This window comes from Diadema antillarum, unplaced genomic scaffold (assembly GCF_040938485.1).
Source record: "Diadema antillarum isolate AM-2024a unplaced genomic scaffold, OU_Dant_1.0 scf00000036, whole genome shotgun sequence".
In the NCBI taxonomy this organism is placed as follows: Eukaryota; Metazoa; Echinodermata; class Echinoidea; order Diadematoida; family Diadematidae; genus Diadema; species Diadema antillarum.
The window spans coordinates 3781601-3799132 of NW_027270925.1; the positions used below are offsets into that span (position 1 = coordinate 3781601).

At 38.6% G+C, this 17532-nt stretch overlaps 1 protein-coding gene across 1 annotated transcript in view; it reads left to right on the forward strand.

Moving 5' to 3' along the window:
• LOC139745382 (sorting nexin-7-like) overlaps window positions 1–17240 on the forward strand; it is a 37143-nt gene extending 19903 nt beyond the window's left edge. Inside the window, exons 3-11 of the mRNA XM_071655779.1 lie at window positions 258–368; window positions 2188–2346; window positions 3923–4118; window positions 5800–5930; window positions 6476–6544; window positions 7034–7120; window positions 11457–11561; window positions 15414–15566; window positions 16040–17240. Coding sequence (XP_071511880.1) covers window positions 258–368; window positions 2188–2346; window positions 3923–4118; window positions 5800–5930; window positions 6476–6544; window positions 7034–7120; window positions 11457–11561; window positions 15414–15566; window positions 16040–16333 — 1305 coding nt within the window. The 3' untranslated portion in view covers window positions 16334–17240. The remainder of the gene's footprint in view (window positions 1–257; window positions 369–2187; window positions 2347–3922; window positions 4119–5799; window positions 5931–6475; window positions 6545–7033; window positions 7121–11456; window positions 11562–15413; window positions 15567–16039) is intronic.
• Window positions 17241–17532: the final 292 nt, after the last annotated feature.

Genomic DNA, 17532 nt, shown 5'->3' on the forward strand with positions numbered 1-17532 from the left:
AAAGAAAACTGCAGGTCCCAACGACTTTGTTAAAACAGGAGTACCCTGTAGTAAAATTATTATCACACTTTAGAAAAATGAGGAAAATATGGATCAGTAAACATGCCACATTTACCAAAAGGAAGTAGTTTTGACCGTTTGATCCTTTTCAACTCTGCTATTGTATGTTGTAGTATTTCTGATTTGCTTTGGTATGTTCAGCATGGGGATGATATGTTGGTCACTGTGAAGCATATTTTGTTTTTTTATTTCTGTAGACCACAAGGAGTTCATTTGATAATCCAGAGTATGCAGTCAGAAGAAGGTACCAGGATTTTCTATGGCTACGACAGAAGCTTGCTGAGATGCATCCAACTCATCTAGTACCGGTGAGATGAAATCAAATATTGAGGAAACCCGATCCCTCTCCCAAAACAAACAAACAAACAAACAAACAAACAAACAAACAAACAAACAAACAAACAAACAAACCAACTAGCAAACAGACAATCACCCAAGAGCAAGAAACCAAACACAAACCCCAAAATAAAGCTTATCAAATACAGCCAATTAACAAATGTTTGGGGGGTTTTATGTTGCATGACCAGTCACGTGGTCTGCAATGATAGTTCCCACTGGCGATCTGATCTACTTGATCAAGCCCGACCAAATTATTTTGGCCTGGTCGAGGTTGATTAGGGTCAGTCTACCATGATCGGCATAGGTCTGGCTTCTTACATGATATTTTTTGACCGTCAAAAACCGTTGTGTAGGAAGGCAGACCAATGCCGATTAAGGTACATGTAGATCGACCCCAATCGACCCCAATCGCCCTAGCCGAGCGAGCGTGACCAGGCCATAATAATTTGGTCAGGCTTGATCGAGTAGATCTGATCGGCAGTGGGAACCCACCATTGGGCAGGCCTAGAATATTGTCAAAGCCATAATGCTGATGTTAAAAATGAATGTGCTGCATGGCCCTTATGATATTGTTTATTTAAAAAGGAATAACTCAGGTAATATGTACTGTAACTCCTTACTGTACAATATTTGAATGCTGGCTGTTTAAGACAATACAAAAAAACCTCCAACATGATTCTTTGTGCTTTTAAAACTACCAGCAACAATGCTGTCAAATTTAACAACTTTTTAATGGTAGTCGTGCCAGGAGGCAAATGCATTAGGTTAGATGCATTTTACAACATTACAAGGATGATTTAGTGAAGTACAAGTTTGAGTGCAAAGAGAGCTCTAGTAGTCAAACTATCTTCTAGGTACTATCCACCAGGCCTAGGACAGAACCAAACAGATATATCTAGCAAGCAAACCACTACAGGCGCTCTATGACTGATATCCTCTAGGCTTGCAAATACTCTACATACAGAAAAATACTTCTGTAGTGAAGTGTATACAATGTCGTTATGCCATGGCAGAATTTATTTGTTCTGTATATGAATGTGACCTTCGTATTTATTGGGACGGCCGCGACATTCAAAAAAATATGGTAGTACAGTCAACCTCACCTAGGTCAAATGCAGAGGCACAAGAGAATATCCTTCGGCTTCACATGAATTTTGACATACACAGTAGAATTGACGCATGTTTATATCCATCTGGACAGAATTTTCCTGTGACTGGAAGCCAATTCTTTGACCTATGAGATGTCAACTTTAGGCGAGGCGGAGATTATAAACTAAATGTATTTTCATGATCAAGTGAATGCATTTTGGTAGCACACAATAACAGCATTTTCATTTCCTGGTACTGTGAGAGTTTTTGTGATCAAACCTGACCTTTTTCAAGCATCTTTGGATGATATTTTGTCCTCATCTGTTGCTTCTAGATTGATATAATAGCATTTACTTTGTGAGTGTTACTTGATGGTGCTCTGCGAAGACATTATTTTGAACAAACCAACAATAAGAATGAGTGCACTAAAGTCAATGCACTCCATGGATAAGCCATTTGAATGTGTTTTTATATGTAAAGTAGTTTGACCATACCTTTCCTGCAGCCACATATTTTCTGAGCGTCGATTTCAAAGAGGTGCAAAGGTTTTATACTAGTCTTGGATAATGAAAGTAATGAATAAAAATAAGAAAAAAAAAAACCTTTCAGTTGGAGGATGCATCCTAGGTATTCAAATATTTTTGTGTACCAGAAAGTATGTTCACCCTATTTTCTCCTTTGACCCCCAACGAACTGCAGCCCCTACCAGAGAAGCACAGCATGCGGTTGGATCGCTCCAGCAACGAATTCCTGGCCACCCGGCAGAGGGCGCTCAACAAGTTCCTGGAACGCATCTCCGAGCATCCCGTGCTCTCGTTCAACGAGATTCTCAAAGTTTTTCTTACAGCCAAGGCATGGGTAATCTCTTATGTGTTTCAATGACGTAGAGAAAAGAAAGAAAAATTTGTAAAAAGCGCTGCAAGGAAAACAGTCTTTACAGGAAGCCGGCTGTCTGTCTGCTTGCTAAATTATTTTACCGCTGCCAACACAAACTGCTGTGATGTGGTTCCCACTTCCTTTGTATGTGCTGCTTCAAAGCTGGTGATGTATTTTGGTTTTTATTTTCAGCACTACTATGCGATTCTGGAGCTTTTTTTTTATGTGGTAGCATTTTGTCCAATATATCTCTTCTGTTATATTATTTGCATAATGAATATATTTGTGTTTATGTGAACAGACTTCCTATAAAAGCACACATTTAAAGAGGATGGGAAGACTTATATTCATTTTGATGTCTTCATGTATCCAATCTGGTTTTGCATTATGATTTTTTGGTCTTCTCAGTTTTACCATTAATATATAATAATGTGATGTCATGCTGGTGCTTTCCATTTTCATGTTTGCTTTTGTGTCAAATTTTGTTGAAACACGTTTGTAACAAAGAATTGATGGAGCTGTGATTCTGGAAAACGGACATCACTATACCGCATAATTATCTCATTGACATCGTAAACTGGATTATCAAAAAGCAGTACGTATGTTCGTAACATGCATTGAGATGAAATTTATCTGCTCCTTTGAAATAAACTGGGAAAAAGGGGAGAAATAACAAACACTGTGATTTATTTCAGAAAATCTGGAATGTTGGGCTAATAACAATCTTAGCAATATGAACTATATATGACTTTCCTACTGGATGTGCGGGATTGCTCACAAATATGAAAACAAGACATATCTTGAATAATGCTCTTATGTAACAGCTACTAAAATGCAGTTAATGAAGAAAGACCCTTGTCTAAAACAAACTACAAGTATGTTTAATGGAGACTAGAGTACTTTTGAAGGAAACTACAGTAGGTTCCATGCACTCCAGGTGAACATTCCCAGTGTAGTTACTTAACCCTTATTTGGCTTTGTTCCCCCAATAGAGTGCTTGCTTCACTCATTGGCACTGATGTCTGAAAACTAATTGTCAATTATTCAAACAGAGATTACCTAAAATCCCATTTATCCCTATTGTGTCACCATGCCCCCCCCCCCCCCCCTTGTTGGACTGAGGCAAATACATCTGGGTGGGGCTTGCTTATCAATCTGTAGATGACTAATGTCAAGTTTGGATTGATTACTGAATGCTGGAGAAAAACTGTTGACAAGTTAAGCTATTCTGCCTGGGCACATGAAGGGTTAATGTAAATGTTTAAAAAAAGGCAAAGGATTCAATTGCAAATGCAATTCACATACCTGATGGAGCATTCAGACGTAAAGAAGAACACAGGCCACACATAATCACTACCTGTAGTCTGAGAAGCCAAAAATTGCCTGGCATAATGTTAATATGATCAATTTGTTATCAGGGAGGTATGCTACTTAGAATGCAGGATAGCCTTCTGCACTTGCATCACAGTAAATTTCTGTAAATGACACTATGACATTCTATATTAAAACATCCACTCATTCCTATCAACCCATCCACTTATTCTCTGTCACATGACAGGAATTGACGGCCCACCGTCGGCAGTCTTCCTCCCTGGTGAGCCGGATGGGGTCGTCGCTGCGGACGTCGACGACGGCGGCCCTGCTGAGGAACCGCAGCCCCGAGTACACCGTCATGGGGGAGTACGTCCTGATGCTTGGTGAGAAGCTGGGCTCCATCGACAGGATATCGCAGAGGATACTCAACGAGTCCAAAGGTGGGTGGACATCCAGATGTAACTATCCAATCACCATACTTTCATCCACATCCCTCCTTCTTATAACAAGATACCACATTCCCACTGAGCATTCATTCTATTGTTAAACTAGTTTCCAGATTTTTGTCCCCATCTGACTTTCAAACCCAAACATCTAACCAAAACATCAATTAGTCACTGACTGAAACTGTGTATACCGATGAGGATTCAATAATAGGGAGCTTTAGATTTGTGACGCAGACATTAAGGGGGGGGGGGGGGGGAAACTGTTCTGTGCATGCTCAAGACAACTTGTCAAAATCAATCTCGCTTTGTATGAGTTTTCACAACGGTTCTGGGCCATTTTAGCATCCGCTCAAATTTGCGAAGCAGAGAGCTACTTGAGGTCATTATGACGAACGACATATGGGGGCGCTATTTAACTTTGTATAGGCTGCATCTTTGTGAAATCTAAAGCTACTTTGCAACAAGATGTAGGGAGAGAGGAGAACAGTCAACACAACTGCCATCTTCACATCCGCATCGCAAATCTGAAGCTCCCCATTAAAAGAAACTCTTATCCTCCCAACCACCACCGAGTGCAGTTCGTGTCTCTTGTGTGCAAGTAAGCTACTTTAATACTCCCCACACAGGTAGCACACATAGCTACACAACAGTGTATGAAAATATTACACTGTACATCACCAGATGTGCTCAAGACTCATTTGAAGACATTTTGTCACTTCAGATATCACTATAGTAAAGTGGATAAGGTGCTGGATTTAGAAACAGAAGGCCAGAGGTTCAAATCCTGCCTAGTGTCTTCATCATCATAAGAGAAGATGATTTGCTCACTATGTTCCTCATGACCTGTAGGTTTATGAAAGTGTACCTGGCAGTGCTGAGGTTGAAGATAATTGCCGCCTGGTTTAACACAAAAAAGGAAAATACATGCAATATACACATATCTCTTTTCTCTTCCTCTGTGTGTCAATGTAATAGTGATATTTATATTATATTGGATGGCTATGAATGAGATACCAGGGGATATTGCACGAGTTAGGGCCGATATTGCACGAATTGAAGATGAGTGCAATATTGGCCCTAACGAGTGCAATATTCCCTGGTATTCCATGAATTAATGCCATCCAATATAATTATTATCATCTACAATCAAGTAGAGTAAGCATAAACTGCACAAAGTTACCGGGCTTCTACTCGTCTTGGAAGTTATCGGCACTCACATCCCAGCGCTGAAAAGGGGAAGCCCCTGAAACTGCGTGGTGCAAGATGTTTGCGCGCGTTTTAATTGTAACGAAATGATGTGCACTAGTAGCAAGCGTTTGCGCACTCAGCAAGCGCTCGAGCAACAGACGAGAACATGGTGTGATCTTGAACGGCCAGTAACAACAATAGCCTATGGGGAATTAATATGTTGGCCTATGCGTTTCGTTCAATATGCTCTGATATTGAACGGTAAAAATTGCGCATACAACAATACGCGTTTTTAATGCGCGGCTAAAACGTTCTATAAAGATGATAATGATGATTATTGTGATAATTATTATAAATCGATTCATAAAAAGGATTGTGCATAGATTGTCTCATATTGCACTCTTTGATTCTTTGGTAATGGCATAGAGTATGTGAATGTTGAAAGTGTATGAACTCCAAACTTCGCTGTGCTTCTCTCTTCACACAGAGTACGTTGGAGAGCTGAAGACGTACAGTCCCGCCTTCAGACTCTGGGGGAACTCGGAGAGCACCCTCAGCGGACCTCTGGGGAACATCGCAGACGCGGTGGAGTCATGCAGCAAGTCAGTCGAAGAAATGGTAAAGACTGAGATCCACTGCATGTCATGACTGAAAGGCACAAAATGCACGAAGGAGTACAGGGACTCTCCACTTTGCACACGTTCTGCTGAGTCTTATTTACAAGTCCGCTTTCTATCATTCATAGTGGTATTTCTTGTTCAGAGCTGAGAAAATTGTATAAATCAGCGTCTTGTATTGTGTATGCTTACCATAGTGCATGCAGGGCTGGACATTAACTTTTTTTCCTGGTGGTCTGTTTGGGTCACTAAAATTTTCTAAATCTGAAATTTTGGTTACCCAAAAAGATGTGGTGGCCGGAAGGAAAAACATTTGCAACGATCCATTTTGAATCCTAGCTGCCTGATCAGGCCACCAAAACATACCCTTTTTAAAGATTTGGTGGCTCAACATCTATTTTTAGCAGCTCCGGGCTACCAGGAATGTTGAGTCCTGGTGTGTGCTATGTCAGTGCATTTGGCAGGCAGTCTGAAGGACATATCAAATTTTGTTTGTTTTTTTGTTTATTTTTAACTCTCTCCTCTCTGTTTTCCACTTATCAACAGAACACATTTCAAGAAACAGAGTTCACACCACTAGTGAAGGAATACATCCTCTATGCAGAATCAATAAAGGTAAGTCTATAGGTAATGCTATATGTTCTTGAAAATGGCCCAAGGTCAGTCCATGGTAAATACAAACTACCTAGTCAGAGAAGCCAGTATGTATCAAATTCAAATTCAAGTTAATTTTATTTCCAATATCATTTTTTTTTTGTAGATACAACAATGACATCAAATCAATGTAAAACAGAATTTATAAGCATACAGATATATAGAAATAAATTTATTGTCTTTCAAGTGGATAGGGATAGATGCAACTTGCAAGCCATTGTTCAACATTATACTACACAGTATTACTGTATTTTCTATGCTATATGATGGTACACAACACTCTATTGTAAGATATAAGTGTTGTAATATTGTTTTGATGCTTGACATGATACAAGAGACTTAAATACATGTACTTAATGCGAGACATGACTAGCTGTATAATCTTCAGTTTGGCTTGGACAAAGCATAAAAAACACTTAACAAGAGATCTTTCTTATTTTTTTTTTTCAGAGTGTTCTAAAAAAGAGAGACCAATTCCAGATGGAGCATGAACTAGCCATGGAAGAACTGAACAAGAAAAAGAATGAACGAGAGCAGGTATGATGAACAAGTTGGAATTCAAATTGGAAGCTTTTTTTTTGCGAGAAATCTTCAGTAAATTATGATTTCAATATGAAGCCCTAATTCCCTTCTAATGCAAAATATGAATGTAATGTTACTTCGGTGTTGCAAAGTGTCAAAACTGCAATTCATAATGCAGCAAAACTCACTTGAAGCATCACATTTAAGCCAAATGTATTCACGTTCCTGTGCATGGTAGGCTGTTTTAATATCCTCAAGTGTACGCAGCTTAGAATTAGAAGCCATTTTGAAAAAAAAAAGAGGAAGAACATTTGTAATTATTTGTTTATGTGTAGTGACGCCTTATTTCATGCATTCAAGCTGTATTCATGTTGGAATTTGAGAAAGTTTTGAAGGGCCAGTGGAAAAAAAAAAGATGAAAAAATGGTATTAAAATGCATGGAAAGTTTGTAAAAGATATCATTGATACTGAAGTCTCTTTTTGAAAAAAATAATGACAGATGTTATATCATTCTTGTCCTTTTCCTCCCACCGGCGCATGCCTTGAGTTATCTAAGCATCATTATCAGACATTTTGAAAGCATGCATTTCTCAGTGATATCCTGCTGTATGATTCAACCATGCAAGCCGTTACTGTAATAGCTATGGTCATTCCTATCAAAACAGCATGATGTACAAACAACACTTTCATGAGGACAGAAGCAAAGGCGTCCCTCCACATTTCTCCATGATCATCTTTTCTCTCGTCATGATGAATTATATAACTCATTTGACTTTTGATAGTCACAGACTCTTTGGCTTTGGTTGCTCTCCTTTCGATTATCACTCGACATCCTGATTTTATGGTGATTTCTATGTATCTCCACCAAATTGTATGAATGAAACTGATCATAAACACAAAGTCTATTCCTCAGATGTATGACATTATTTTCTCTTCTTTGAAAATGATCGCTATTTACTATTTGAGAAACATTACTGTAACTTTGACTCCATCCTATTTGAAAGAAAAGTCAAAAAGGACATTGGAGAGGATGTAGTTCAGTACTTTAGGACCAATGAACAGTGAGTGTTAGTACTTGAGCAATGTTTGCTGTGATTTTATTTTCCTTTAATATGAATGCTAATGAGCATTCGTCAGTCTTTTCTAGAGTTCTGCAATTGATGCAATATGCAGCCAATATGGTTTATTATGTTGATTTAGTATTTATTGGGTACTATCTAGAATGAAGGATAATGGTATTTTCAGTGATATGATGAGAGCATTAAAAAATATTTCATTTGTCAACAAGATTCATTTTTATCTCATCTGAAAAAAAACCCAAGTTTTCAAACACTGTATTGAAGACTGAATATGCTGATTATCAGATAATTTGTTGTAGTTTTCTAGTTCCTCTCTGAAATTTGATTATTTACACATCAACATATCCAGCAAACATGCTGTTCATACACACATCCTTTGTCGAAACGAGTTCACATCTGAGTACTTTGTCGCTGTTCATATATCAGCTTTCCTCTCATACAGACTATGAAAGTAGTTTCTCCTTCCCTTATGATGCTTTCTTTCTAAACTTTTGAGATTGCCATATTTGAAGTCCTGGCCAATGAAATTGAATACCAGTCCATGTCTGCATTTTGCAAGTCAAAGCCCACCTGTAGACTCCCTTTGTTAAGGTAACCCATTACATCCTGTCAACATTTGTAGTATTTAAACTCCACTTACGTAGCATTTGAAATGTGATTGGTGCATTGGACCGTGGCTTTGATGGTATAGAGGACAGAGTTGAAGAAAGTTTCTTAAGGAGCACTGTTATGAGTGTCACCATGTTCCGTTTGATAGTCATGAGAAGTGGATGCACCCAAGGGTACTCCAGTTTTGGTCCCCTCAAACTTTGCATCATCTTGATTTGCTGGATGAGGACACAACCTTAAACCACTGCCCCCTACCACTCCTCTCTCTCTCATCAACTACTAACACTCCAATCTCTGTTATGTAATGACAGATTCATTCCAAACGCAGACAACTCATACCCAAGGTAACACTCCTCTCCTCTCTTCATCGATGTGCCATCTTTCTTTCCTTATCTCTCTTTATCCATCTCTTCTGTTCTCTGCTTCACTCCCCTCTTCCGGCTCTTCAACGCACCCTTCTTCCGGTCCTCCGCACACCCACCCTTGTCTATGTTGGTATCTGTGCAGGCACAAGATGGACTTTGTCAGTGTTGTAGACAATTATGTGTACTTCCTTGTGCAGGCAGACTTGGTGACTTGATTAAGGATGTGGCTATCAAGCCTATGGGTGGTACAATTCAAGCGATTCACCTGTTCTGTAGAATTGCTAACAAAAATGTGATTTGCTGTTGGAAAAAAAAACAATTAAAGCTGTATAATTTGCACCTGCTGTAGTGGTTTGTGTCAAGTGCGTACAGTGTTCAATGTCTATTGAGCAAATCACTGCATGCCCTATCTTGCTAGAGCAATGGATGTAGGATGTTTTTATTTTCGCACATGTCTGTACAGTTGTTTAGTAATTAATTATTCTTGTAGTGTTTGTGCTGGCTGACCGTTAGCCTCTCAGAACACTATGCTGTGTAATGATTTCTGGCCAAGGTCTTTATATCACTTCTCTTGGGACCCACACACCTCCAGTGTGTAGCCATGTTGCATACAGGACTGTCCTGGACATGCTTCTTATTCATGTGCTTTGCTTCTAGGTGCTGTCTTTCAGAATGATTTATATTTCTCCTTTTCTTTTCTTCCCTTTTTTTTTTGGGGGGGGGGGGAGGAGGTGGGGAGGGCTCATGCTTTATGACACAACTAGTCTTAAGATTTAGTAATATTTCTTCCTCAATGTGTATTATGTCCATCATCTGTAATCCTGCTTCTTGCTTTCATGGCTGTAGTTCTGATTCACACATGTGATTTACCACTCAAGATTTAGTGATATGGAGGGGGGGGGGATCATGTTTTATGGCATATGTAATAATAAATGTTTGACATTTAGTAATTCAACCTCTAGATTTCCATTTTGATCTGATGCTTGCTGCATGACTCTTGTTCTAAGACAGACATATGACATGAAAAAGGTTCCAGATTTTATAGAGATAAAGAAGAAGAAGAAGAGCATCATTTGTTGTATACTTTGTAATCAAGAGTGACTGTAGTATCAGTGAGTTTATTATGTAAGATATTGTGTGATAATAATGAAAAACAAATGTTGCTGGTGTACTCAGTCGTAAAGGGCACTCTTCATCTAGCATTTTTGGGGTGATTGTTCAGTGGTGTAAAACTCTTAGTACTACTATGCATATAGGTGATAAATAGCTATATCCTCTCCTTTTTTATTCTTCTTTCAACAATAGTATTAAAGGGATGGTACAGTATTGGTGGAGATGAAAATTGGGCTTGAACTTTTTTACAAGATACCAAGAAAACACTTATGAAATAGTACAGAGCATACCATTTTAAGAGGAATTCAAAGTTTATTTGATGAAAATTGGGTTTGGAATAGCTGAAACATCCAAAAACAAAGTAAAACAAAACAATTGTGATAAAATGTGGGTCCCACACTTAATTAAGATTGCTCTGTTTTGGATATATCAGTCATTTCAAAATCAGTTTTCATCAAATAAATGTTGATATCCTCATGGAATTACATGCTCTTTCATATTTCATAAGAGGTTTCTCACTGTATCTCAATGAAAAATGATAAAAAAACCTGAAGTTAAGTCTCAACCAAAACTATACGATCCCTTTAAGTATCTCATCTCTTTGGCTTTATTATCTTTTTTTTTTTTGTGGAAAATGATTTTTCCTTTAATTTTGTTCCTTTTCTTTATCTTATTTGTTGTTTTGTCTGTCTGCTCCTGTCTTGTCATACATCTGTGTTTTCCTTTGTTTGTATCTTTTTCCATGATCAAAACAAATATATACAAAAATTTTTAAATCTTCAAATTGAATGGGGACATATATCTGCATGTGATGCCACTCTTTGGTATTGATTTACAATAAACATTACTGTCCTGACGAGTCATCAATATTCCTTCTACAATTCCTTCACATGTACTTGGGTCTTACCCTGATCTCTTCGCCTTTTCTGTTCGTCTAAACGTAACTCCATGTGTGTGTCATAATGGTTGCATTCACATCGGTTCAAAATCTCCTTCAACTTGAACATGGTGGCACAATGATATTATATTGCATGAAATCCTGCATACCTGTGAACAATTTGCATGCCCAACCTAACCTCCCTCCACCCATATTTGTACATCTTCCCTCCATTTTTGTCCGTGTGTGTGTGTGTGTCATACCCTTGTCCATGCCTCCGTCTGCATGTTGCTCGTACCTGGTGCAGGTGAAAATTTCGGACCAGAACTACTCGTTTGGGGCCATAATGGGCAGAGACCCCTCTGACGTCAAAGAGGCCAAGAGTGGGCGGATAGAATCTCGAATAGAACAGGTAGATATTCATACCCACCTTCAGCAAACAAACATCTGCATTCATCTCTCAAATCTATCTTTCCCAAGAAAGCATTTCGTTCACATTTCATGGCAATACAGCATAGTTGTAAAACGGGAAGGCTTATACCACAGTTCCATCATTCCCTCCTCCAAAGGTCATGAACACTTTCTGATATCCATTCAGCAATATCATTTACACCAGATGAATCCAGAAGCATCTGTGTGAAAACAAAAAGTGAAAACAGGAACAATCAGGCCATTTCCAGAAACTATGCTGTATTTCTCATCATACAGGGTTCTATATATTGGCCATTGGTTACAGCTTATACAGAAGGTTCATATACACCTCATATAGCATATTAACATCAAACTGGCCTTTGAATAAAAAAAAAAGAAAAAAAAAGCCTTACGATCACCCTTTAAACAACATATATGTTGTCATCTCATGATATCACTGCTGTGACAGCCACAAGTAGAGACTCTAGCATATTTCAAACCAATTTCACATCGTTTGCTGTGTGTTTGGCTTTCAAAGTTCAGTTTTATATGTACTGCTCCTCTTCTCTTGTGTTGTATCAATCTTACGAGGCACTAAAGACAGCTACGAATTGGCTGGTCAGTTTAGGTGTGTGGATACCTAATATTTCACTGAATACGCTGTATATTTTGCAAGTGTTATATTTTGTGCATTGAAACTGCAATTATCAGGCAATTATGTGTGTGATTGAATTTGTGATTGAGAACCACACATTGGCATGATGAGAAAGAAAAATATCACTTTACCATATTTGTAAATCGTGAAGAGAGTCTTGCTTAAGCCAAATTGTTTTTTCCTACAGACTGCACAAAGTTTTGAAAGAAAAATTGTGTCATCTTTTGTAATGCATCACATTTTTCCATGACACACAAGCAAAAATCTCAGTCTATTTAATGTACAGGGTGGTGAGACAATCCGAAGGAACTGATAAAACAAGGGGTTATTCGTTGTATCAAATTTCTAAGAAGTGTTTGAAATTGTAGACATTGTGCAGTGTTTTTGTTGTGGTATTTCTATTCCACTTGGTCTCTGTATTTTTTTCCTTGTAGTATCATATGCTTGTGTGTTAATAGCTTAGATGTTTTTGCTCTGCACAACTTTAAATGGAGGGTACAGTATTGGCTGAGGTGGGAATTCAGCTTTTGAATTTTTGCAAGATATTTAGAAATGACTTTGATGTTTAGAAGCCTGCAATTCTGAGAGGAATTCAAATTTTGTTTAATGAAAATCATTTTTGAAATGGCTGAGATATCCAAAAACAAAGTGAAACAAAACGATCCCAAGAAAAGGTGGGTCCCACCTTTTATTGGGATAGCTTTGTAGTGGGTATTTCAACCATTTTAAAACCAATTTTCTTCAAATAAACTTTGAATTCCTCTGAGAATTATATGCTCTTTCATATTTTATATTCAAAGTGGTTTCTCATATTCTCAAAAAATCACCATCAAAAAATGTTGGAAACCTCAAACCCCATCTCAACTGAAACTGTGCCATCCCTTTAAGCAATTGCTTTACTTATGGCACTTTCTCAACCTGTCAAATTATTATGTATGTTTATGTATTTTGTGCCAAGAAGTGCCAAGTGCCAAGAAAACAAGTGAAACTTTTCATTTTTATCTTGATTAACATGTGTCAGATCTTGTTAAAGCTGTAATTATTTATTTACTCTTTTTTTTCCAATTTTTATTGAGTTCATTGAAAATGTCTTGAAAAGGGTTTGGCTTTGCACTTTGTTATTGAGTAAGCTTTTCATTGTGGCATTTGTTTGTTTTCTTTGTGTGTTATCACTTTGCAAAATTGTGAGAATTTCTGTGATTTCTGAGTTTTTCTGTCTTTCATTTTGTAGCTTCTGTGATGTGTTGATGTTCAGTGTTGATCCATATGGTTTTCCCTAGAAAACTCTGAATTGCAAATCATAGAAAAACCACTCCACTGCAAAGTATCTATATATGCATGTTTTGGTAGCAGTGGGTTTCTCCAAAAAATCTTTGAATTGTAAAATTGCAACAGCCTGTCTAGTGTGTGGTATATATGTGCATGTCCTTTGTGGAACCTATGGTACAAACATATAATAATTGTGAATTCTGTGTGTTGTATTGTTGCCAATACAGTGCACTCCCATTATAACAAAAACAGCTATAATGAAATTCTCGTTAAAATGAAATAAAATGTCCTAAAATTATCATCTATGTATTTTTGTATACTTTACTGTTTGGCTATAATGAAATTTCGATATAACAAATGAAAACTGCTGGTCCTGAGGACTTCGTTATAATGGGAGTCGCCCGTAATACATGACATTGCAGTGGTGTGGATTGAGAATGGCATTCTCTAAAAACTTCCCCCTTTTGGGTGAATTCCCACTTGAAATGTGAGCTTTTCTTGTTTACAGTTGCTGTTTAAATGTCTGCTGTGCTGTTGTGAATTCTCAGAGGTTGGGGTCGTGCACTTCATTTTCGCTGTCGTCTGTCCTGCTGTGCCTTTGTTGTGTTGCCTCGTACAATATTACAGAGTATAGATATGAAAGAAAAACTGAAGATTTTTTTTTTAAAACTGTAATTTGCATATTGATAAATGGACAAGCTAGAGCCATAATCCTACAATTTATTGAAAGTTTTATGCAGGAGAGATATAAGTTCTTACTATTTAATGGACTGCAACTGTGATGGTGCTTTGCTCTTCTCTTCTTTCTTTTTTAAAAGAAAATGTAATAACAAAAAGTGTTTATTGTATCACCCAGTTTGACATGGTGTTTGTGATGTTGTGGCTGTGTAATTACAGTTTTTGCCAGGTATGTTATCAGACTGAATATTTCTGTCATTCTGATGTCCCTTTCAGTATGGACATTGTTCATTGTCAGTTTAGGACAGGAAAGGTAATAAATCCTTTCAGAATTTGTGGGGTCATTACTGTTACTAGTTATTTTTTCTTTACACTTATAGTACATTGAATCAGATAGAATTCATGTTGAATAGTTAAAACTAACAAGAGCTGAGGTGTATACTTTTATTCTGCTAGGTGGTTTGCTGGCATATTTCTGACTTGGGAGAGCCTACAATATATACATTTTTAATGAAGGATATAATAAGGTTTTCTTGACTGTGCTGATTTTTACCAGAACCAAAACGGTTTGGTGTCAAGCACCTGGTGTGAATGCAGGTGGTCTTCACACATTACACCACATTATTTCAAAAATTCATCAAGATCTCTATATTTTTCCAATCTTGGCTTGAGCCAAAATTTTCAGACTGAATTAGAACAGGCAAAGAGTTATTTTCCTCCATCTGCTGGTGAGATGGGATTGTGAGCAAGGGTGCTACTAACATGCTTGATCTTATGGTGTCCTTGCATGGGCATGCCAATATCCATTCAAATCCTGCTACGCCTCTTCAGTTCTATAACAAAGACTAACTTCCTGAAACTAATACCGTGGTTATGTAAATACTTGCTCAATTGATTGCAATTGCTTGTTTCTCCTCCTTTTTTTGGGTCATTGCTCTTATATAAGTGTTACTACTATCATTTTCATGATTTTTAATTGTTATTATTATCCCTGTTGTTGTTGTTATGATTATTATTAACATCATTGTTGATGTTATTATTATTATCATGATTATCAATATCACAATGAAATTTCTCTGAGGAAGTGCTGTCTTTAACTGTAATGCCAGGTCCAGTCCATGGACTTAGGGCGTACCTGAGGTAATGTTAAGCAAAAATCTAATGAATGAGGCAAATGCATTTGATAATCATTATCATTATCGTCATATTTTAAATAATTTCTTCTTTCCTTTTTTGCTGCTCACTGTGCAGCTGCAGAGAGAGGTAGAGGTGCTGTCTGACAGGACGGAGTGCGCCAATGCAGACTTGAAGGCAGACATGGAACGTTGGCACCACAATCGCCAGAAGGACCTAAAAGAGGCCTTGCGGGGGATGGCCCACACTCAGATCATGTGTCACACCGGAGTGAGTACTGATTAAACTGTAGTCTCTGTAATAGTGACATATTTTCATTTCCTGGTAGAAACATCTTCCTTTATGTCTTTCTTACACAATTTTTCTATGGTGTGGTGGCAGTCAATAAGTGTGTGTGTCCAGTTGGAGAAAGTCGTGTATCTGGGCCTGTGTTAATAAAAAGGACTAGATGATTTAGGCTGCCAATGTGGGATATTCTATTTCATTCGCATAGAGATGCAACTTCATTTTTTTCCCCCGCCGAGTTCTTTGGTGCCGTTCCAAGAGGTTAGAATATACTTCATGCTATGTTTGCACCTTGTTACTGATATTCTGTCGCTAATGTGATATTTCACAAGAAATCATCTATTTTGAAATGGTTATTGAAGTTAAACTTCATAAAGTAAATGTAGATCTCGCTAAGTTTGTGCACATTTGTTTCATCCATTTGTTCCATGTTAATCCATGCTCTCCTCTTCCTGCAGATTCTTCAAGCCTGGGAAGAGGTCATCAACAATCTGCGCGATGAAGCCGGGTTCCTCCGCGGCGAGGACCCCTCCCCCATGCACCCCGCCTCGCCCTCCGACGCCACCTCTGCCCCCACCCTCACCACCCCGACGGACCCCGCCCCGGGGGAGAGCAGAGTCGCAGGAGGTGGTATCAGTGGCTCAGCGCGGGGGAAGCCTCTGGAGTTTCCGGACATCACCAACGGACTGGCGGACGATGACAAGGGGGAAGAAGAAGAGGAAGACGACGAGGAGGAGATCAATGCATCGTAATTAATTTCCAGAAACGACACGTTGGGCCTTTTCGACGTTCCACGTGGATCTCAAAATTTGTCGATCAGGACATCAAAAAAGATGAAATATACATACCAGACGTGAACAGGGGGAATGTACAGACCCTCATGAATCTTGCTGGCATCGGTTTCTTGGTTGGCGTATGGATGAAGAAGTATGTCTAGGACTTTTAGTGGTTGATGGGGGAGCTCTAGGATGTTTCATCATCTTGTGTATGCCACTTGATACAGACTGTCTTCTACTGAGCTAGAAAGTGTGTGGAACGTCAAGCAGCTAGTAAGATACGCTCCATGCTGGTATGATTGTGATGTAAGATGTGTTGTACCCCGGCATTTTCAGGGTATCATTGTCAAGAGCTGTATTGTTCGTCACTGCAAAAAAGTCTGGTTGCCTTGAGCCGAGAATGTTCTTGTCAGAAAGGATGCAAAAATGAGATAGCAAGGCACTTGCTCGGTGAGTTTGTAAGAGGGAAAGCACGGAGTGGGTGATGTTTGCATTTTTCGTAACATGAGCAAAGTCAGCAGCACTGCACAAAGGTTATATGTCAGGCATAAGTGGTGGTGTGGACGCGTAACATTTTGTATTCTTGTGTGCTTTAAGCATGTGTACTGGACAAACACCCGCTCTGCATGAGTGCAAGGTTATGCCAGAGGTCAGGGAATGGATTATTGGTGAATGCACGTTTAATATTGAAGGCAGGCAAATGATTGGTTTATTTCTAGGCATAGATGGACATCTCCATGTATTTGACTCCCAGTCACCAGTGTCATTGACAGAGTGCAGGTGATTATTGATATCGATTTTAGCAGGCATTGGTTTGGGTTGTTTAGAGTGCGATCATCGTTTTGACTATTTGACAATGAAGAGACAGACAGACAGACAGACAGAAAGAGCGCATGGCACACATGGTGTGCATGTGTGTGTGTTGGGGGGGGGGGGGGGGAGTGTTGGTAGAAAGTTGTCTGAAAATGTCAGAATCGTGAAAGGTTTATCACAGTGGTCCCACCCCTTAAGATGGCAGTTACCCTGGATAAAATGTGGAGTTTACATCTACCAGCAATAATGATGTAAGAATGCATTGCCCTCAATCTTTCCTTCCCTCTTATCTTCTTTGACACTAATGACTTATTTTTAGGGGGAATCCTAGCAGAGTTTGATACGAGGTTGGTATTTGCCTT